At 33.5% G+C, this 19,955-nt stretch overlaps 3 protein-coding genes across 3 annotated transcripts in view; 1 reads left to right on the forward strand and 2 right to left on the reverse strand.

Moving 5' to 3' along the window:
* Positions 1–5,164, forward strand: part of LOC132754505 (dual oxidase 2-like) — a 29,888-nt gene extending 24,724 nt beyond the window's left edge. Inside the window, exons 12-17 of the mRNA XM_060745145.1 lie at positions 466–643; positions 1,680–1,909; positions 2,142–2,306; positions 2,572–2,727; positions 4,264–4,395; positions 4,953–5,164. Coding sequence (XP_060601128.1) covers positions 466–643; positions 1,680–1,909; positions 2,142–2,306; positions 2,572–2,727; positions 4,264–4,395; positions 4,953–5,075 — 984 coding nt within the window. The 3' untranslated portion in view covers positions 5,076–5,164. The remainder of the gene's footprint in view (positions 1–465; positions 644–1,679; positions 1,910–2,141; positions 2,307–2,571; positions 2,728–4,263; positions 4,396–4,952) is intronic.
* A 1,836-nt stretch (positions 5,165–7,000) lies between these two features.
* On the reverse strand, positions 7,001–13,764 carry LOC132754502 (beta-1,3-galactosyltransferase 1-like). The gene is made up of 3 exons (XM_060745138.1): positions 13,615–13,764; positions 10,840–11,005; positions 7,001–8,121 (listed from the first exon to the last, which is right to left on the reverse strand). Exons 1-3 carry the CDS (start codon positions 13,639–13,641, stop codon positions 7,151–7,153), a joined length of 1,164 nt encoding a protein of 387 aa, XP_060601121.1. The 5' UTR covers positions 13,642–13,764; the 3' UTR covers positions 7,001–7,150.
* Positions 13,765–18,347: 4,583 nt separating this feature from the next.
* The window catches only part of LOC132754506 (coiled-coil domain-containing protein 191-like), a 44,992-nt gene continuing 43,384 nt past the window's right edge, over positions 18,348–19,955 (reverse strand). Inside the window, exon 19 of the mRNA XM_060745146.1 lies at positions 18,348–19,821. Coding sequence (XP_060601129.1) covers positions 19,653–19,821 — 169 coding nt within the window. The 3' untranslated portion in view covers positions 18,348–19,652. The remainder of the gene's footprint in view (positions 19,822–19,955) is intronic.

A 19,955-nucleotide genomic window follows, 5' to 3' on the forward strand; every position in this document is an offset into this window, starting at 1 on the left:
TTATAAATAATAATTTCAAGGCCGTCCTTCCATCTAGCGCTCTACAGTTTTAATGTGTTCCTCCTATTAAAAATGACAAGGTCTTATACACAAATACACAATGCCCTTTTTACAAATAACATTTATAGCAACAGATCATCATGTTTATAGAAAATCTATTATCTCATCATACAACTTAGAAATATTAAAGATATTAACATATTTTCTTTTGAAAGATACCGTTGTCCTTAAACAGAATGTTTATTCTTCATTGGATGGTTATATGATATAAGTTCGGCTGTATACCATGCATGTTTTAGCATGTACACAAAATATGACAACACAAACATATCTTAAGCAAAACCATTTTATCTTTGTAAGCAGCTGAATCTGTTCACACTTTGGATCGATGACTATGTACATCATTTGTACATCATTGGTCCCGCCTTTTTATACCTATCATTTTAAATGTCTATCATATTTCAGTTGGTTGCAATCCTATACGTCTTAACTATTCTACATGGAGCTTCAATGATCGTCCAGAAACCAATGTTCTACTTGTATTTCGTTGGTCCAGCAATTATATTTACGGTGGACAAGATGATTAGTTTGAGCAGGAAAAGAATGGAAATATCCATTGTGAGGGCTGAGAATCTTGCCTCTGGTACGAATTGTAAAATATTATATCTCAATGTTTATGTTAAAATAAAAAAATAATGAATATAATGTTAACAGATGAAATATATCTTTTATGAGACCTAAAAGCAAAGAGATTAATTTATCAAATATCTTTTATTTGTACAATTTTTAAATTTAAATTTCAATCAAGGTATTAGGCCCATGGGGACAACATATTTACAAAAGGCATCATATTATGCATACATGTATGAAGATATAAACTCATAAAGAAACCATCAGTTTTGTACATAAATATTTTAAACTTTATCATGTTGGACTGAATTCATCCGAAGAAAATCTGAATTCATCCGAAGAAAATCTGAATTCATCCGAAGAAAATATCAACATACTTTTACTGTATAAACATTGTACAACAACATGTGATAATCGCATACATGTGCCAGCACATTATAGTAAAATGCATGCTTGTCGTGTCTAAGCATATTTCGAAAAATTCTACGTGACTAAACTTCTCAAAAGATAAGTAAATAAGGAATCTCTGATATATCAGGATTTAGTGGTGTGTGTCACAATCGAGCACGTGATTACAGAACATTACACCATACACTGCACAGCAAGTAATGTCGTACTTACAATAGAGCAAGTTTGACTCGAATACGTGACTTTCTGTATTATGCCATGTATATGATACAATATTGGGGGCACATCCAAATTTGGGACATACATAATCTACGGCAGCGATAGGCGACACCTTCGCGATATATATCAAAATATATGTAAATTATAACTGAATTATGACTGCAATCAAAAGTTTGAAATACACCTATAAAAACGTATAAAAACGAGCTTTGCTAGAAACGTGAAGTCTGCTGTCCCATTTTCTTAAAGAAAAAAATCATTTATTCTTTGCTTACTATATTCAAAATTACATTTCTGTCGTAAAAAATCGATATTGCTAAGTAAATGTTTAGCAAGACAACATTATTTTTTGTGATTTGGATTATTGTCTTTATCCTTTTTGATATTTAACAATATAATATTATTGTTTCTTCGTATTGTAGATATAACTTTCATTGAATTTAAACGTCCCCCAAGATTTGAATATAAGTCAGGTCAGTGGGTGAGAATTGCCTGCCGTTCTCAAGGACAGAATGAGTATCATCCGTTCACGTTGACGTCTGCGCCACATGAAGATACCCTGTCTCTTCATATCAGAGCTGTTGGTCCGTGGACACATGCGTTCAGAAGTTCGTTTGATCAAGATTGTCTGAAAGAGTCACCATACCCTAAAGTAAGTGCGTTTATTTACTGTATAGGCGTATAATTGGTAACGGCAAGGCGACATTTCGTGAAGCTTTACAGTCCATCTTATGAAATTGTATAACGTAGTTTTATATTGTTAAAACACTTGAATATAAACAAAATTTTGATTACATATGTTCAATATATTGCTACACATCCAAATGTTTGTGCCAATACATTAAATTATAGTTTGACAAAGTTTTATTACATTATTTATTCAGTTATTCCTGGATGGACCATACGGTGCCGGCCAACAAGACTGGTATACCTATGATGTGTCAGTCCTCGTTGGAGCAGGTATAGGTGTCACACCGTATGCTTCCATACTCAAAGATTTCGTTCACATGGCAACCATCAAAAGTACATACAAAATTAGATGTCAAAAAGTAAGAAACTTTAATTTCCTTATACAGTGGTCAACAATTTATCTTGTACTCCACTACACTATTATACTGTATAAATAGATGTAATACACATACTTTATACTTATATCCATGAATTTTTGTCAATCTCTATTCTGTCATTTGTTGTAATAGCCCCCCCCCCCCTCAGTTGAACGCGCCTAAAAAAAGATTGATATTATTTTCATTGTTCAATATTTCGAATATAGAATGTAGTTACAACATTTTAAACTAAATTTCTATATTTCAGTTGTATTTCATATGGATAACAGGAAGTCAGCGACATTTTGAGTGGCTTTTGGACATTTTACAAGAAGTAGAAGCGATAGACCAGAAGGGCATTGTTTCAACTGATATCTTCATTACTCAATTCTTCCAGAACTTTGATCTTAGAACAGCTATGCTGGTATCTGTTTTACTTATATGGCCGATAAATCAGTTTACAAAGTATATATAGTCTGGCTATCTGTTACTATGATACTTTCATTACATTAAGTAACATTTACTATGTCTTTCATAAATCATAGTTTGCACTGTTTTAAAATTGTATCTTTTTGACAAGAACATGCAAATCTTGTAAAATATATAGTAAAGTCTATGATCTTGTTATGACACTGTTAACATTTGTTCTGATTTAAAGTATGATATAACGGTAAGTTTGTTTTTACTGAAATACATATATCATAAACGATCATCATTCGGTCAGATCTTTAGGTTTGTCAGTCGTGAAACGTTAAAATTCTATCACTCCAAAGGTTTCCAGGCTTTTTTTTAATTCAATGTCGTTGACATGCCTGCATTGATAAATCATAAGTTTCTGTTAAAGCTGATGATCCCGGGTAAATTAAGTCTAAAGGTTGAAGATATTTTATCTCATGACACAACGAATCTTAAAATGATTGGTTAACCGACAACTGTTTGTCACTTCACCTTGATTAAGCGGAGTATATTCTTTTTGGCTCCAAGTTTTAACTAAGATTGAATCCTAACCTTCGAGTCACTTATAATGGTACAGCTTACACCATCTGTTATATATCCAGACGCAGCACATAACTAAAACCTTCATGGTTTCTTTTCTTTACAGAAAAATTGATTACCTTTTCCAACAAATTATTGGTTCTGCCTTGCGACCTATTTTTGTAGTTAGAGCTTGGTGTATGGTGTTTCTATTACATGCAGTTCCAGATGCACATTTGAACTTGATATAAGTTGACCTAGATTTCGACATAATGCCTCCTTTCAACAAAAGTTATCAATATCATCAATCCTCTTTTATATCGAGGTTTTATACTCAAATGAGCGATATAGGGTCATTGTGGACCCCTTGTTTATCAATATCTTGTACGCGTTATTGTACAAGCTTCCCACAATATTACAGTATATCAAAATTAAGAACCCCCTGAATGGTGCCTCAGAACATTTGAGTACAGTTATTATACATTTTTCAAGAATGTTCTCCTTTCATCTGGGACATATAGTATCCTTTGTCGTAGCATGAAATTACATACTTTTATAAGCTTATCTCATACAGAAATTACTTGGTATATTCACAGGTAGATATTTAGATGAAAAATAACCTCATATTGTATTCCTTTCTCTTTCTCATGAATCTTTTATACTATGTTGTGTACCGTTTCCCTCGGTCGCAGCTATGAAAAAATAGTTGTACTCGAATGTTCTCAGAAACTATTCAGGGGGTACTCTGCGTCTTATCTCGTCAAAATTGGTTGGTAACAGCAAAGATATTGATAAAAACATACTGGAGTCGGGCAAAAAATGCATGTTCCGTGTTCTACATATCACGTGGTATTGCCACATTGTACAATCTATCGCTCTTAATAAAAGTATATGCCACCATTTAAATGCATTTTTATGAAATTAAAGATTCCTCACTATTTGTTACAATCATTTATATATGCACATGGTTGTACGTTTATTTTAGTATATATGCGAAGAACACTTCCAGAAAGTATCAGGTGGGCGTAGCGTTTTTACAAATCTAAAAGCCAGCACACATTTCGGGCGTCCGCACCTGGGAAGTATGTTTAAAACAGTTCACAGGACTCATCCTATGGTAAATATATATTCTGTTAAAAAACACCATACGTACGATGCAATCATGTATATATATTTATGTAAAGGTGTAAGACAGATGCTATTTTGTATTCAGGTTTTATCCTTGTTATAAATTTAATGTCAATATTCTGAGTATTATTCTCACATGGTCTTCAGACCAGGAGTTAGTATCGTACTTGTTTACAGCTGTGACGTTTAATTACAAGTGCAAAAAGAGTATGTTGTGCTTTTGCTTACTGTTGAGAGAACTCTTTTACAACTACCAAGCTCAGGTCTTAGATACCTTAAGTATTCAATTCAGCGAGACATCCTTAATCCTCGGTAACAATGAGGGATGTCATGTTTTAGATAGTCTTTTGATAATACCAGGCTATATACAACAGTTTAAATCTGACTGACATTTGGTATAATTCGACATATAATTATAGTCTAGTGACAAATGTAAATAATCTAAATTATATTCTTACACAGACAGGTTGAAGTATTATTAAATCATAAACATGTTGGATTACAATTAAATACAAACAGTTGCATTTTTATCAAATAATATTTCAGGTAAGAAAAGTGGGCGTATTTTCCTGTGGTCCTCCAGGAGTAACCAAGAGTGTTGAAAGGGCGTGTGTGGAGGCCAGTAGAACGACCAAAGCTCTTTTTGAACATCATTTTGAAAATTTCTAAACTATTTTGACAAGAATTGTCACTTGCAAACATATGATTTATTTCGTGAGAGGGCAAGTTTGCTAGTAACTTGAAAAAAAAACAAAAACGCTTTTTAGAGTTTAGCAAACAGAAATTTATTATGTGTTAATTTGTGATGATATGAATAATTAATTTCTCTTGTTCAATTTCTTATGACAATTATATGGCAACTTAAGCAAACATTAAGTATGTAAGATAGAAATGTATCGATGTATGGTCATTAATGAATTTATAAATGTTTACTGCATATATATCTATTATACCGTTTCTTTACACGTAGAAGGCTTGATTTAAGACTTACTAAACCATATTTCTAGTGAAGTTTATCTAATGTATAATAGTATAACAATTTAACAACATATATATCATTGAATTTATCTTGATGACAACATATTTAGTTTTGCGCTTTAAACTTCTAGTATTTCTATCACTGTCTTATTACATAACTGCAATAAAAAATATCATACATGCATAATTGTTTCCCTTTTAAATTATATGTAAGTTAATGATTCATTTACTGGGTTATTTTAGCGCCCGCTACAAGGACAGTTGATTCTAGTGGTGGGTTATTATAGCGACGATTAATTCTATTGTTGGGTTATTTTGATCGCTGATTCTGCTGTTTAGTTATTACATTGTTTCGTTTATTACATCTACTGGTATGTTTTTATAACGACCTTTGATTCTACTGATTGGTTGTTTTAGCGACCGTTGAATCTATTGGTTCGGTTATTGTATCGGCCGTTGATTCCACTGTTGGGTCATTGTAGGGACCGTTGATTCTACTGTTTGGTTGTTGTAGCGACTGCGTTGCTTCTACTTTTGGATTATTAAAGCGGCCGTTGAATCTGCTTGTTTGTTGTCAGGGCGCCATAGATTCTTCTGGTTGTTTGTTGTAGCGACCGTTGATTATAGTGCTGTGTTATTGAAGTGACCAGTGACTCTACTAGCGGGTTATTACAGTGGACGATTATTTTCTTGTTCTGTTGTTCTACTGGTTAGATATTTTTGCGACCGTTGATTCTACTGGTATGATATTATAGCGACCGTTGAATCTATTACTGAGTTAGTTATCATAGCTACAGCTTATTTAACTCTTTGGTCCTAACAGTGATCGTTGTTTCCACCAGTGGTTTATTGTAACGACAGTTGATTCTACTGTTTGTTTATTGTAACGACCGTTGATTCTACTGTTTGTTTATTGTAGCGACCGTTGATTCCACTGTTTGTTTATTGTAACGACCGTTGATTCTACTGTTTGTTTATTATAACGACCGTTGATTCCACTGTTTGTTTATTATAACGACCGTTGATTCCACTGTTTGTTTATTGAAACGACCGTTGATTCTACTGTTTGTTTATTATAACGACCGTTGATTCCACTGTTTGTTTATTGTAACGACCGTTGATTCCACTGTTTGTTTATTGTAACGACCGTTGATTCTACTGTTTGTTTATTGTAACGACCGTTGATTCTACTGTTTGTTTATTGTAACGACCGTTGAGTCCACTGTTTTTTTTATTGTAACGACCGTTGAGTCCACTGCTTTTTTATTGTAACGACCGTTGATTCCACTGTTTGTTTATTATAACGGCCGTTGATTCCACTGTTTGTTTATTGTAACGACCGTTGATTCCACTGTTTGTTTATTGTAACGACCGTTGATTCTACTGTTTGTTTATTGTAACGTCCGTTGATTCCACTGTTTGTTTATTGTAGCGACCGTTGATTCCACTGTTTGTTTATTGTAGCGACCGTTGATTCCACTGTTTGTTGATTGTAGCGACCGTTGATTCCACTGTTTGTTTATTGTAGCGACCGTTGATTCCACTGTTTGTTTATTGTAGCGACCGTTGATTCCACTGTTTGTTTATCGTAGCGACCGCGCTGATTCTACTGTTTGTTTATTGTAGCGACCGTTGATTAAACGGTAGCAACCTTTGTCTGATTCTGTTGTTGGGTCATTGCAGTGACCTTCGATCCTACCGTTGGCTTATTGTAGCCACCATTGATTCTACTAGTGGTTGATTCTTTTGGTAACTTGTTGCAATTATCAATCCTCACGCTCGACTTTTAACAAGTACACATTTTGTTTTGTTTCACAGTCAATTTCTTTATTGTTCAGTTGAGCATATATCATATACATTTGTTTCACTGTGACTTCATGACCACTGGAGACATTTTGAAATGCACATCCGGTCGGTTGCCTCTTTGTAAAGGAAAAACCCCAACTATGTATATGACGTGTATTTATATTTTCCGCAACAATACCGCTTATGAAAACATCCTCCATGCGAAAAAGTTTTGTGTGCACAGCCGATCTGTATAAGTCAGATAAAATAGATGATGAAAATCCGTAAGCTGTACCTGAACAATAGGTCGGATAAAAATGATCAGAAAATTCATCCTTCGATACATACCATTTTGAAAATTGATCTCTAATTGGTGGTGCTTTCTCAAACACATGACAGAGAAAGAAACGCTCCTCTTGACGTTGTATGAATTCTTGCACGGTGTTTTGAACATTAATATACATGTCATCGTCCGACTTCAAATAAAATTTAGAATTTGAACAGTAATCAGTTAGCCACTGAAGCATTGATATTGATTTTAGAGTTAAAACTTTATAATCGTCGATTAATTCAACCTGGATAATATCGTTGTAAAGTTCCGCTTCTTTTCTCACTTGTTCATTCACACTTATATCTTTACTTAAACCAACATGAAATAATACTAACACGTTCATTTTTCGTTGTTCAGATGCCCACGTATTCCTAATTGCATTTCTTCGTATAAAATTGTCTATTTTACTAACGACAATCACAATCAGATTCCATTGTTCAGTCTCATTAAAGAGCTTCCGTTCACAGACAGTGTAATTGTTCACTGTAAAACTGAAGATTGGACCATTTTTGTCTTGGCTAACATTGTTGGGTTTTCTGAATGAGCTTTTTGTCCGTGTCCCTTTCAACTGGTTTTCTGTGCGTGAAATTCCTTGTATTCTACCCCGGACAGTTGCTTCATCTGAAGAAACAATTAAGTAAATGTTGAAACACCTGTACATTGTACACACCAAGTGTACACGTGGAAAAATCAATACAAAGGGGTTTTATTTTTAACATGACATAGCATAACATATTCTTTATTTGGCATAAAAATGACTAATACACATTTATAGCCAATACAAGAAGCGACAAAACCTTTAAGGTTATGGAGGACAATTTAAAAACAGCTTTTATTTTTAGACTTTAGCCTCCACAATAATCCTTGTATGAAAATTACCCAATTAAATACTTATTTATGTACCATAGTTATTGTTTCAAACAAGAAGTTTTCTACAAACCTTATCCGTATACCATCAACGAGTGAAGATGAATTTATACCTCACAGGGAAGCATAAAAATATACTGATAAAATTACCTGTTAGCAAGGTCCTTCTAGATGTGTCTCGATAAAACCACCTGACATAGAAGTCCTACTAGAAGTTTCATAATAATACCACCTGACAGTGACGTCCTGCAAGATGTTTTACAATAAAATTACCTGACATAAAAGTTCTGTTAGATGTTTCATGATAATACCACCGGATAGTGACGTCCTACTGACATAAAATTACCTGACACTGACGTCCTTCTAGATGTTTCATGACAAAATTATCCGACACTGACGTCATACTAGATGTTTCATTATAAAATGACCTGACATTGACATCCTACTAGATGTTTAATAATAAATTACGTGACAATGACGTCCTACATGATGTTTCATTATAAAATTACCTGACAGGGTCGTCCTACTAGATGTTTCATGGTAAAATTACCTGACATTGACATCCTACTAGATGTTTAATAATAAATTACGTGACAATGACGTCCTACTTGATGTTTAATGATAATTTTACCTGACGTTGACATCCTACTAGATGTTTAACGATACAATTACCTGACATTGACGTCCTACTAGATGTTTTATGACAAAATTACCTGACAGAGTCGTCCTACTAGATGTTTCTTGATAAAATTACCTGACATTGACGTCCTACTAGATGTTTCTTGATAAAATTACCTGGCAGGGTCGTCCTACTAGATGTTTCATGATAAAATTACCTGACATTGACATCCTAGTAGGATGTTTCATGATAAAATTACCTGGCAGGGTCGTCCTACTAGATGTTTCATGATAAAATTACCTGACATTGACGTCCTACTAGATGTTTCATTATAAAATTACCTGGCAGGGTCGTCCTACTAGATGTTTCATGGTAAAATTACCTGACACTGACATCCTACTAGCTGTTTAATAATAAATTACGTGACAATGACGTCCTACTTGATGTTTCATTATAAAATTACCTGGCAGGGTCGTCCTACTAGATGTTTCATGGTAAAATTACCTGACATTGACATCCTTCTAGATGTTTAATAATAAATTACGTGACAATGACGTCCTACTTGATGTTTAATGATAAAATTACCAGACGTTGACATCCTACTAGATGTTTCTTGATAAAATTACCTGACAATGACGTCCTACTAGATGTTTCTTGATAAAATTACCTGACATTGACGTCCTACTAGATGTTTCATGATAAAATTACCTGACATTGACGTCCTACTAGATGTTTCATGATACAATTACCTGACATTGACGTCCTACTTGATGTTTAATGATAAAATTACCTGACGTTGACATCCTACTAGATGTTTAATGATAAAATTACCTGACATTGACGTCCTACTAGATGTTTCATGATAAATTTACCTGACATTGACGTCCTACTTGATGTTTAATGATAAAATTACCTGACGTTGACATCCTACTAGATGTTTAATGATAAAATTACCTGACAGTGACATCCTACTAGATGTTTCATGATAAAATTACCTGACATTGACGTCCTACTAGATGTTTCTTGATAAAATTACCTGACGGTGACATCCTACTAGATGTTTCATGATAAATTTACCTGACAATGACGTCCTACTAGACGTTTAATAATAACATTTCCTGACATTGACATCCTACTAGAGGTTTAATGAATAAAATTACCTGACAGTGACATCCTACTAGATGTTTCATGGTAAAAATACCTGACAGTGACGTCCTACTACATGTTTCATTATAAAATTACCTGGCAGGGTCGTCCTACTAGATGTTTCATGGTAAAATTACCTGACACTGACATCCTACTAGATGTTTCATGATAAAATTACCTGACAGAGACGTCTTACTATATGTTTCTTGATAAAATTACCTGACAGTGACGTCCTACTAGATGTTTCATGATAAAATTACCTGACAGAGACGTCTTACTAGATGTTTCTTGATAAAATTACCTGACAGGTCCTACTAGATGTTTTATGATAAAATTACCTAACAGTGACATCCTACTTGATGTTTCATGATAAAATTACCTGACAGTGACGTCCTACTAGATGTTTCATGATAAAATTACCTGACAGTGACATCCTACTAGATGTTTCATGATAAAATTACCTGACAGTGACGTCCTACTAGATGTTTCTTGATAAAATTACCTGGCAGAGTCGTCCTACTAGATCTTTCTTGATAAAATTACCTGACAGTGACATCCTACTAGATGTTTCATGATAAAATTACCTGACAGAGACGTTTTACTATATGTTTCTTAATAAAATTACCTGACAGTGACGTCCTACTAGATGTTTCATGATAAAATTACCTGTCAGTGACGTCCTACTAGATGTTTAATGATAAAATTACCTGACAGTGACGTCCTACTAGATGTTTCTTCCTCAGGTTTGAGGACAATAAACTGTTCTGTCTGATTATCTTCTAATGGGATATTTTGCAAAGTGTAAAACAGCAGATTCACAGCCGCACATGTGCACAGAAGTAATAAAACAAAACTCAAATTTGCAATTCTCATCTGAAATAAAGAGATAAAAATAGAATTTGCAAGTTGACTTCTGCAGTAGTTAAAGGATACAAAAGCCTAAAATGTAATCCTAACAGATCAACTGCGTCACTTAACACATAAAGATATGCAAAAGCATGAAGAAATACATTAGTGCATGGACATGGAATTAATTTAAGAATAGTATTTTGCGCTATTCTTAGTCCGATTTTAGCTTTAAGTGTTTAAACACATTTCGCTTTTCACATTTGGAAAAACGGAGTGAACGAAATGATCTGAAATTTTGCACTTAAGCCCAGACCATCATCAAATGGTACATAACTGTAAAAAATACTTCCAGTGCCATCATGTTAAAAAACAACAACAATAGCTTTCGCAGAAATGGCGGGTCCATCGCTGCGGCTGTGGACCATTCGTCGTAAATATGGCTTTCAGTTCGTTTTTCGCTGTAACCGGTAAGTTTAATACCGAGTTTTACTTTATATTTTAACGTTTTACTGGCAACACCTAGTTTAAGGTCTTCAGCGTACCTGTTACAATGACATGACGTTAACATTTTTTTGTCAATTATTGCCGCATCATATGAAAAACAAAAATGTTAAAGAGCGGCTTATAAAGTTCCTTGCCATTCATGTAAACACTGCTGTTCAGTTTGGCGAGGGGACGCCACTTGTAAAACAGGATTTTTTTCTGTAGAAAACTAAAGCTAGTGAAACAATGAAATCTAATTAATCACTCTCTAGTCCGCTTCTAGGTTCCAGGCAGTACCGGCCTTAGGGGTAGACAACTTAATCATTACGCCACCACTGCCCCTAAATCATTGCAACAGGTGTACGGGAGCAAACAATAATCTCATATTTGTTTCCTTACGTTAGTTAGGAACACCTGTTAGAGAACAGGGAAAGTAAGTACATCCTAATAGCGAGTTCAGGATAATTCCTACAGGAATTCTCTGTTACACGATGATTAAACAAAACTGGCATTTAGCACGTGTAAATCGTATCTACTGATTTGTATCTTGATATGTGGAATTTGCTGTACGCATTTTGTTAGAGGCGTTCGAGGCGTAATTAAATTATTCCGTCAGGTTATGTGAATTAAACTTTCAACTGGAATTTAAGGATGACGTATATCTCTCTTCGGCTGTTAATTATTACATTTAACTCGTGTTGTTTCTAATTAAAAATAAAACGAGTTATAAATTAAAAATTTAGCATAAATGTGCAAATATGAAATACTTATTAATGAAATATTGAGAAATATTGATGAAATAAAACGCGTATTTTCTTTTTCCGTATTTTCACTGTAAAAAAATATTTTTTTTCCACTGCAGTGAAACATATTTTCCGTATTTTCACTGGTGCATGTCGGACTACTTTCTTCTAATTCTGCAAAAATTAAGGAAAATTCTTTCAAATTGTAATGTCAAAATAGAAGAAATGTATATATAATAAACAGAAAATTCATTTTTTTCTATAAATACAGGATATACTTTCATCTTGTGGTATGAAAATGATCACATTTCACTCGTGACTACCGCCACTCATGAAATATTTATTTTCATACCACTCGATGAAAATAAATGCTGTATTTAGAGAAAAAACTTGAATATCCTCTATTTCCGTGACAACAATAAAACAGCCATTCAAGTTGGTATGTAGTGTATTTGCTGTCACTCTGACTTTTTATTCAAATATAAATTTACAATAAAGTGAAACAGATATTAATTTCGTAAAGGTAAAGTGCATAGCTGTGGTGTACTTCTCCGTAATGAGGTGTGTAGTACACATTGACAGCCAGTAAATAAATAAATAAATAAATATCATGAAGTTGAGTGAAAATGGCAATGCTGAGAATGGCCTATTGAGCTAACCGGACGGCTAGAGGGAGTTCGAATCTTATTGAAACCTTATATACTTTTAACGAGGATTGACGAGGATTCGTAAAATTCCCATGATCTTAATTAATGCTAGGCTACCGGGTCAGATTAAAGTACAGAAAATCATATTTTACACCAAATGTGTTAACGAAGCTCGTGAAAAGCGCTCCCTTGTCAAACAAACGAATCTTTCCTTATTTCAGCAAATAATTTTTGCTTGATATTTTTTCTTAAGTGTTTTACATGTTTTTATTGCATTTCGTATCTACATATTTTGAAGGTTACGCGTGGTATTTTCACACACTGAATGATGAAGCGAGGAATGTTACCACATACCCACGAGGGCAGCTACTGATCGAAGATAATAGTGATAAATAAAACGGCAATCAGCCACAAGATATATTATATCTATCGTAAACAGATATTTACAGACAAATATTTATATACACAGACGTGTGTAATTAAATAAAGGAGAGGAGTGTGGAAATCATCAGTACTACAGCAGCTTGATGAGCATTTATACATCATAATTATCAACGAGATATCTTGGTAGAAAGTTTCTAATTCTTACCTTGTAACCATGGGTATCTCTTAAAATAAGAAAGTAGCAGTTCGAACAACATACGTTTAATAGATATAAACACTTCTTGTTTTATACATGTACGTACACAGTTCAAAGACATCAAACGGTCTGTACAATTAATAACAGTTTAGACATATAGTAGGTAAAGTAATAACATACCGTTGTGTTATGGGTGTTTATCCACATCAAACATAATTCCAGAAAAAAATGTTCTGATTTCCTGTTATTTAAATACTAGAGCAAATCTTTGTGTTTGTGACCGCGGTGTGTAGAAGCTACGTAGACAGGTGGTAATATGATACTGTATAGCAAGCGGGAGCTTATCAGTTATATCGTACTCGTTTCAGCATCGTACGTACATATGATACATTTTAACAGAGACATAGATAACATCTACATCTCTGATTTTAAGTGTGCTTGAAAACAGGACTGCAGTCGGTGCTACTATTGCGGGTGTAAAACTTGTTAAAATCAAGATAAGATATTTTCTAGTGATTCCCATCATTTTTATGAAACAGTTTCCACTTGGCTACATTTTTAGTTTTCTTACCTCGTTATAATATATTAAAAGTTCTAGGTAAATAGAACAGGTTCTATATGTTAAGTGGTGTTTAATTTTTTAAAACCAGCACCATGCATATCAGTGAACACAACACTTTGCAAAATATTAGCCGAAATGCGAAAACGACTTAAAACTACAAGGCAAGTAAATTAAACAAGAGGGTCGTAGTGGCCCTTAATCACCTGAGTTTGCCTGGGTTCCAGTCTGATATTTTTTTATGTGATTCTGTTCTTTGATATTATCAAAACACGATCGAGTATGAAATAGCGCGTATGTTATGAATAAGCAAAAAATATCAACACCTGAATCCCAGGCTACACCCGAGTATATGATACACATGAACACCTTGTGCTTAGGTGAGCAGAAAAGTGAATTAACACATTATGCATTACACTTATTTCCAAGAAATTGTTTACTATGCATGATCATTCGCGAGAATGACGACCTAGCTATAGACATGATGATTGCAGTAAATCATTTGTATACAAGTGTCATGAACGACGTCGGTATTGGACGCTGTATGATTACCGTGGAAAATTAAATAATATTAGTGTTTGCGAAAAATTCAGTTCAAACTTCAAAAGTTGAGAATTTTTTTTACCGTTGCAAAGATTTTCTACTAATTCAGTTTATTTGACCAATTAATGAAAATAAATTCAAATGAGATTTGTCAAAAAGCATCGTTATCATTAAAAACCCAAACAAACCACGAATGCTTACACTACAATTACAGTGACATAGAACACGTAGTAGCTATAGTGTTTTGGGACAATACTAACTCTGAAAATGATCCTAAAGTTTACTGGCAGATATTCTCAGTTTCAGTTTATGTTGAAAATATTTTGAGTGCCTGAAATGCACCATTTTACACCATCATTTTCTATTTTTAGGAGGTGCCCGTACTCCGCATTCTGTATGGGAGACCACTCTCTTGTCGTCCCGTCGTCAACTATAACTGGTTTTCCACCTATGTTATCAACTATTTAATGCATACGCTGATGGCCACAGGCACGAGTATCGGACTTTGGAAGAAAATATGACCACATTGATAAAAAGCCTCTGTGTTCATCTTAAATGTGTCAAAAACCAAAAAAAGTTAAATTTGAGCCCCCTTAAAAATATACTATATGTTAAGATTAACTTAACTTATAGTATATTTTTAAGGGGACTCATATTTCTTTTTTTCTGATGGCGGCATAAACATATGGAATATATTAATATAGGTTTTATTATAAGTCCTTATCAGTATTTTGCTCTATAGCATCGAATGTAATGATGGATAAAGAATACACGGATCACAACATGCATTTTGACAACAATTCCCTTCATCTGCTACCGATTGCCAAAATATTGATCCATGTGTATGGTACAGATTAAGAATTCGGATTGTACAGTGTTTTGATCTTATTTTCAGTCATTTTTCTTTATCCTCGCGTTGAATGTTTGACACACCCCAACCAACGACAACAAAGAATTCTCAGAAAAAGACTGCATCAAATGACAATGCAGGAATGGGTAACAGGAATAGCATTTCATTCATTGTTTTACAACAATAGTTAATATTTAACAAAATAACTCAAAATTATAAAACCGTTCAATATATCGACCTCATAAGGGAGTTAAAACAACATGACTTGTGTTCCCGGAAACCAGCGTATTATTTTAACCGATGAACATTCCGGTGAACCACGAGGTTGGTCCTCCTTGGGATCGGACGGACAAGGGTTAATAGATTAACTGTTGGTAAAGATATTTTAACTACATGTAAGTTCGTCTCATCTAAAGACATGTGGGTTTGTGTCCTACATTCCAGTTAAACATCCGAAATTAAAGATTGATATTCATCTACGCAAATCATGTTCACACTTATATACATGTTCTAGTACTTAAAAGATATTGCTATTCATTTTAGGTGGCTTATTTTTATAAATACTAGTCTTGTAGTTAAACCAGAGACATAGATAACACTCGTGCCTATCAAAAAGTAAAAAATTAGGCATTTTGTAGCAAATAAAACCTAATGGACGTACAATTTATCCTTTAATATTATATACCATTTGAAAGGTAAATCTTTTATCTATTGCTGCATGTTAAAATATTGGTAACTTTCCATACCTTTCACTTAGATAAACATGGCAGAACATACCCACTGAGCCAGTTTTTTATTGTCATATGAATAGTTTTGTAATAAAAATTATTATATAGTGGTTCTCTTTGAAAAATGATGTAACATTTATTTAAATGGGAACTGTAAATATTTTTACCTGCAGCCATAGACAAATGCATAAGCTTTCAGAAAATGTATTATTTTACTGATTTTGATATCTGGCTAATAAGTTTTACCTGCTACAAGTTTTACGTTTAGCAGGCACGCGTGATATTTTAACTGGATAGGAAGTTGCCCATCCCTGTTATCTATGTCTCTGTTATCTATGTCTCTGGTACAGCATGTTAGTGTCATATATGGTTTCTTTCAGTATTTTCTTTATATAACAAATGGAAATGAGATGTCAATCATAAACTCCGAGTTGTAAAAATATATTGTATAAATCTTAATCAGAAATGAAAGATGATGATAATCATTTAGTTGGTTATAAATGATTTAATTCTCTAAAAAAAGCTTCATATATGCTTACAAGGAACTCCTTATACAAGAAATTTTGCGTGTCCAGAGAGTTGGCTATATTAAACAGAGAAATTATTATTTTGCTTATATAATTATCCGTGACATAGTTATAACTAACGTCGTTCAGTTAAAACCACTTGCCCCTCATCGTTGAGGGTTTGAGTACCGCCAGGCACTTTGAATTATTTCATGTAATGAATCTATCCGGCTACATGTAGCTTGCGTCTACTCAGATCGATGCCTTTTCGAACCTGAAATAATGCATCGAGGGGCATCGGAGGTCAATCTCTACCAGTAAAGCTGGAAAGTTGCCATACAGCGTCGGTGCGACGTAAAACCAAACCGATGGAAAAAACAAGAGGGTAAGGATGGCCCTTAATCGCTCACCTAATAAGATGATTCAACAATATTGAAATATTAAGAAATTGGTAGAAACATCAATTTTACAATTTTTAGTGTGCAGGGGTTGGTGTATTAAAACAATAAATTCGTTGAATCTTTGTATCTTTCACATTATTATACGTAATGGACTCTTCACAAAGTATCTTTACACTAAACAAAACTTCTAATTGGTTCTTATTTTTAGCTCTAGCGGCAATCTTGATCAGCAGACCGTAACCATCCAAAGACCCTTTACGTATAGTTTCAAAATCGACCAAATACATGTTTGTTTGTTTGTTTGTTTCATTTTACGCCTTTTCCCAACAGTATTTCAGTCATATAGGCGGGTAGTTTCCTAACCATCGTTCCTGGAGAGTTACACCAGTACTAGACTACCTTCCTCCGCGCTAAACAAATACATGTAGTTAAGAGAATGTTGTTTCAAGGATTTTCTATTTTTAGCTCTTCATTCTCATTTTTTTTATCTGTTCAGCAAACTATAACCATTGAGCAGTTTTATAGAAAACTATCCAAGGATCATTCCTGTATAGTTTCATCACTTGTTTGGTAAATCAAATACCCCTGGCCTAGATTCTTGTCAGTAACAAAGTCAATGAATAAAGGCTGTAAGAGCAAATGTGTAAGAATCTTTTTTTAGCACCATAACCTTGACCCCACTGATCCCTAACTCCTATAAAAGCGGGAGAAACACCAAAGTTATGATCCTACAAAGTATATGAAAGACATCTGTCAACCAATGAGATTGTATGTGCAAAAGTGTAAAAATATTTTTCTTTTTTGGCACTGGTGATTTTGACCTCGACCCAAATGCCCCTAACTTGACCCAAAGGTAGGGGATCACAATCATGTCCCTATTAAAACAGCAGTGCATCCAAATATAAAGTTTAAAGTCCCTTGGCCAATGCATTTTGATTCAATAGCTTATTTTGTTATTACAATTACCTGTAACTTTGATCATTTGACCTGAAAATGGTTGTGCTGGTTTAACCTTTCAAGGTAAATCCACTTATGATGTGTCAATGTTATGTTACAATTGATGTTGGTAACCATAAACTAAAAGGATAACCAAGCCCACATTGATTGAAGAGTGGGTATAACAATACCTCCTTTCTTTTGAACTTTCAGAATAAGTACATGTACATTAACATTATTGCCTAATAAAACTAATAGCATTTAAATGGTGTTAGTAAAAATCATTCATCCTTGTGTATACTGTTACCTCTCTATCATAATAATGAGAGAGAGACACACATAAACTAAATTGTATTACTAACACTTCAACACTGTAACAAGGAGAACGGAATGTCGACACAACCATTTATTTTCATATATGCTTTATTTTTTTTTTAGTTACATTAAATTTAAAAACATCATTGTCAAGTAAAATGCAACATACATATTGTACATATTTTTCTTCATCATGTAACAATATTTGTTACTATCAACATTTCATTTGGCAAACACAATGAAAATAACAAGAACTGTCGGAGGACAGTATTGGCTCGACTATTCAAAAAGTTGTCACAAAGGTGTTTTATTGAGTATAATAATGCTAATTACCTATGAATACATAAAATTGACCGAAAAGGTACAAAGGCTTGTTATTAGGATGTTTTATCAAGTAAATCACTGCTTTATTATTATGAATGCATAAAAATGTCCCAAAAAAGGCACAAACTCTTCAGTAGTTATGGAGATAACATAAACTTTACCATGAATCTCTAAGTTGCAAAAGGGGAGAAAAATCAGCCTAAATGCAAGATAGAATTATGGATCTTGGTCAGTGACCTATAATTATGATTCTAAATGCATATGTGAAGTTTTAAATAAATATCTTTAATAGTTATTGAGATATGTAAAACTTGCATGTAAACATTAATCAAGAGACTAAGTAGAAAAGGGGAGATGAATCAGCCTAAATGCGAGTAGAGTTATGGAACTTGGTCAGTGACATACAATTATGACTCTCCAATTATGACCCTAAGTACATGTGTAAAGTTTCAAGTAAATATCTTTGAAGACCTTTAACCTTTAAGTTGGGCTTTAACCAAAATTTCTAAGTTTCAAAGGGGCAAATAATTCTGCAAATATTACAGGCAGAGTTATGCAATTTTGCAAACTGATGTACATTGTTACTATAAAAAAGTATTGTAAATTTCAATTGAATATCTCAAGCAATAATTGAGATATTTGACTTTACAAAAAAACTTTAACCAAAATTTCTAATTAAAAAGGGGCATAATTCTGTAAATAGGCAGAGTTATCCAACTTGTCAATCTGATGTACATTGTTACTATAAATAAGTATTGTAAATTTCAACTGAATATCTCAAGCAAAAATTGAGATATTTGACTTTACAAAAAACTTTAACAAAATTTCTAAGTTAAAAAGAGGCATAATTCTGTCAATATTGTAGGCAGAGTTATCCAACTTGTCAAACTGATGTACATTGTTACTATAAATAAGTATTGTAAGTTTCAATTGAATATCTCAAGTAATAATTGAGATATTTGAATTTACAAAAAACTTTAACCAACGCAGACGCCGACGCCGGGGCGACTACAATAGCTCTCATATTCTTCGAATAGTTGAGCTAAAAATGCATAATCATTTATGAAAATCTGTACTAGCATCAACTGACACAGATGGTTCAAAATCAGGCAAAATTGATGCCACTTTTTGACGTAATTCTGCTCGCCTTCTTTCTCGCAACTTTTCTTTTTCTATTTCTTCAGGGAGTGTTCTCCATGCATGTAAATATCTTTTTAACAACAATCTAAAATATAGGAAAACAGACACAGTTTACAGCATTGTTACATACAGAAGACTAAAAACTGATGTTAAATATCTTGGCACTGGACTTTGAAGTTTATGAGTAGTACATTTTTAATATATATAAGTACACATGTA

This window comes from Ruditapes philippinarum, unplaced genomic scaffold (assembly GCF_026571515.1).
Source record: "Ruditapes philippinarum isolate M1 unplaced genomic scaffold, ASM2657151v2 ctg2356_1_1_1_1, whole genome shotgun sequence".
NCBI classification, from domain to species: Eukaryota; Metazoa; Mollusca; class Bivalvia; order Venerida; family Veneridae; genus Ruditapes; species Ruditapes philippinarum.

Bases quoted from the DNA above. Each gene is read 5' to 3' on its own strand.
- LOC132754502 (XM_060745138.1), bottom strand. From the start codon at position 13,641: ATGTGGATAAACACCCATAACACAACG. The intron at 11,006-13,614 runs GTATGTTATTAC...TCTTTATTTCAG, and splicing joins TAAACACCCATAACACAACG to ATGAGAATTGCAAATTTGAG. The intron at 8,122-10,839 runs GTAATTTTATCA...TTGTTTCTTCAG, and splicing joins TAGTAGGACGTCACTGTCAG to ATGAAGCAACTGTCCGGGGT.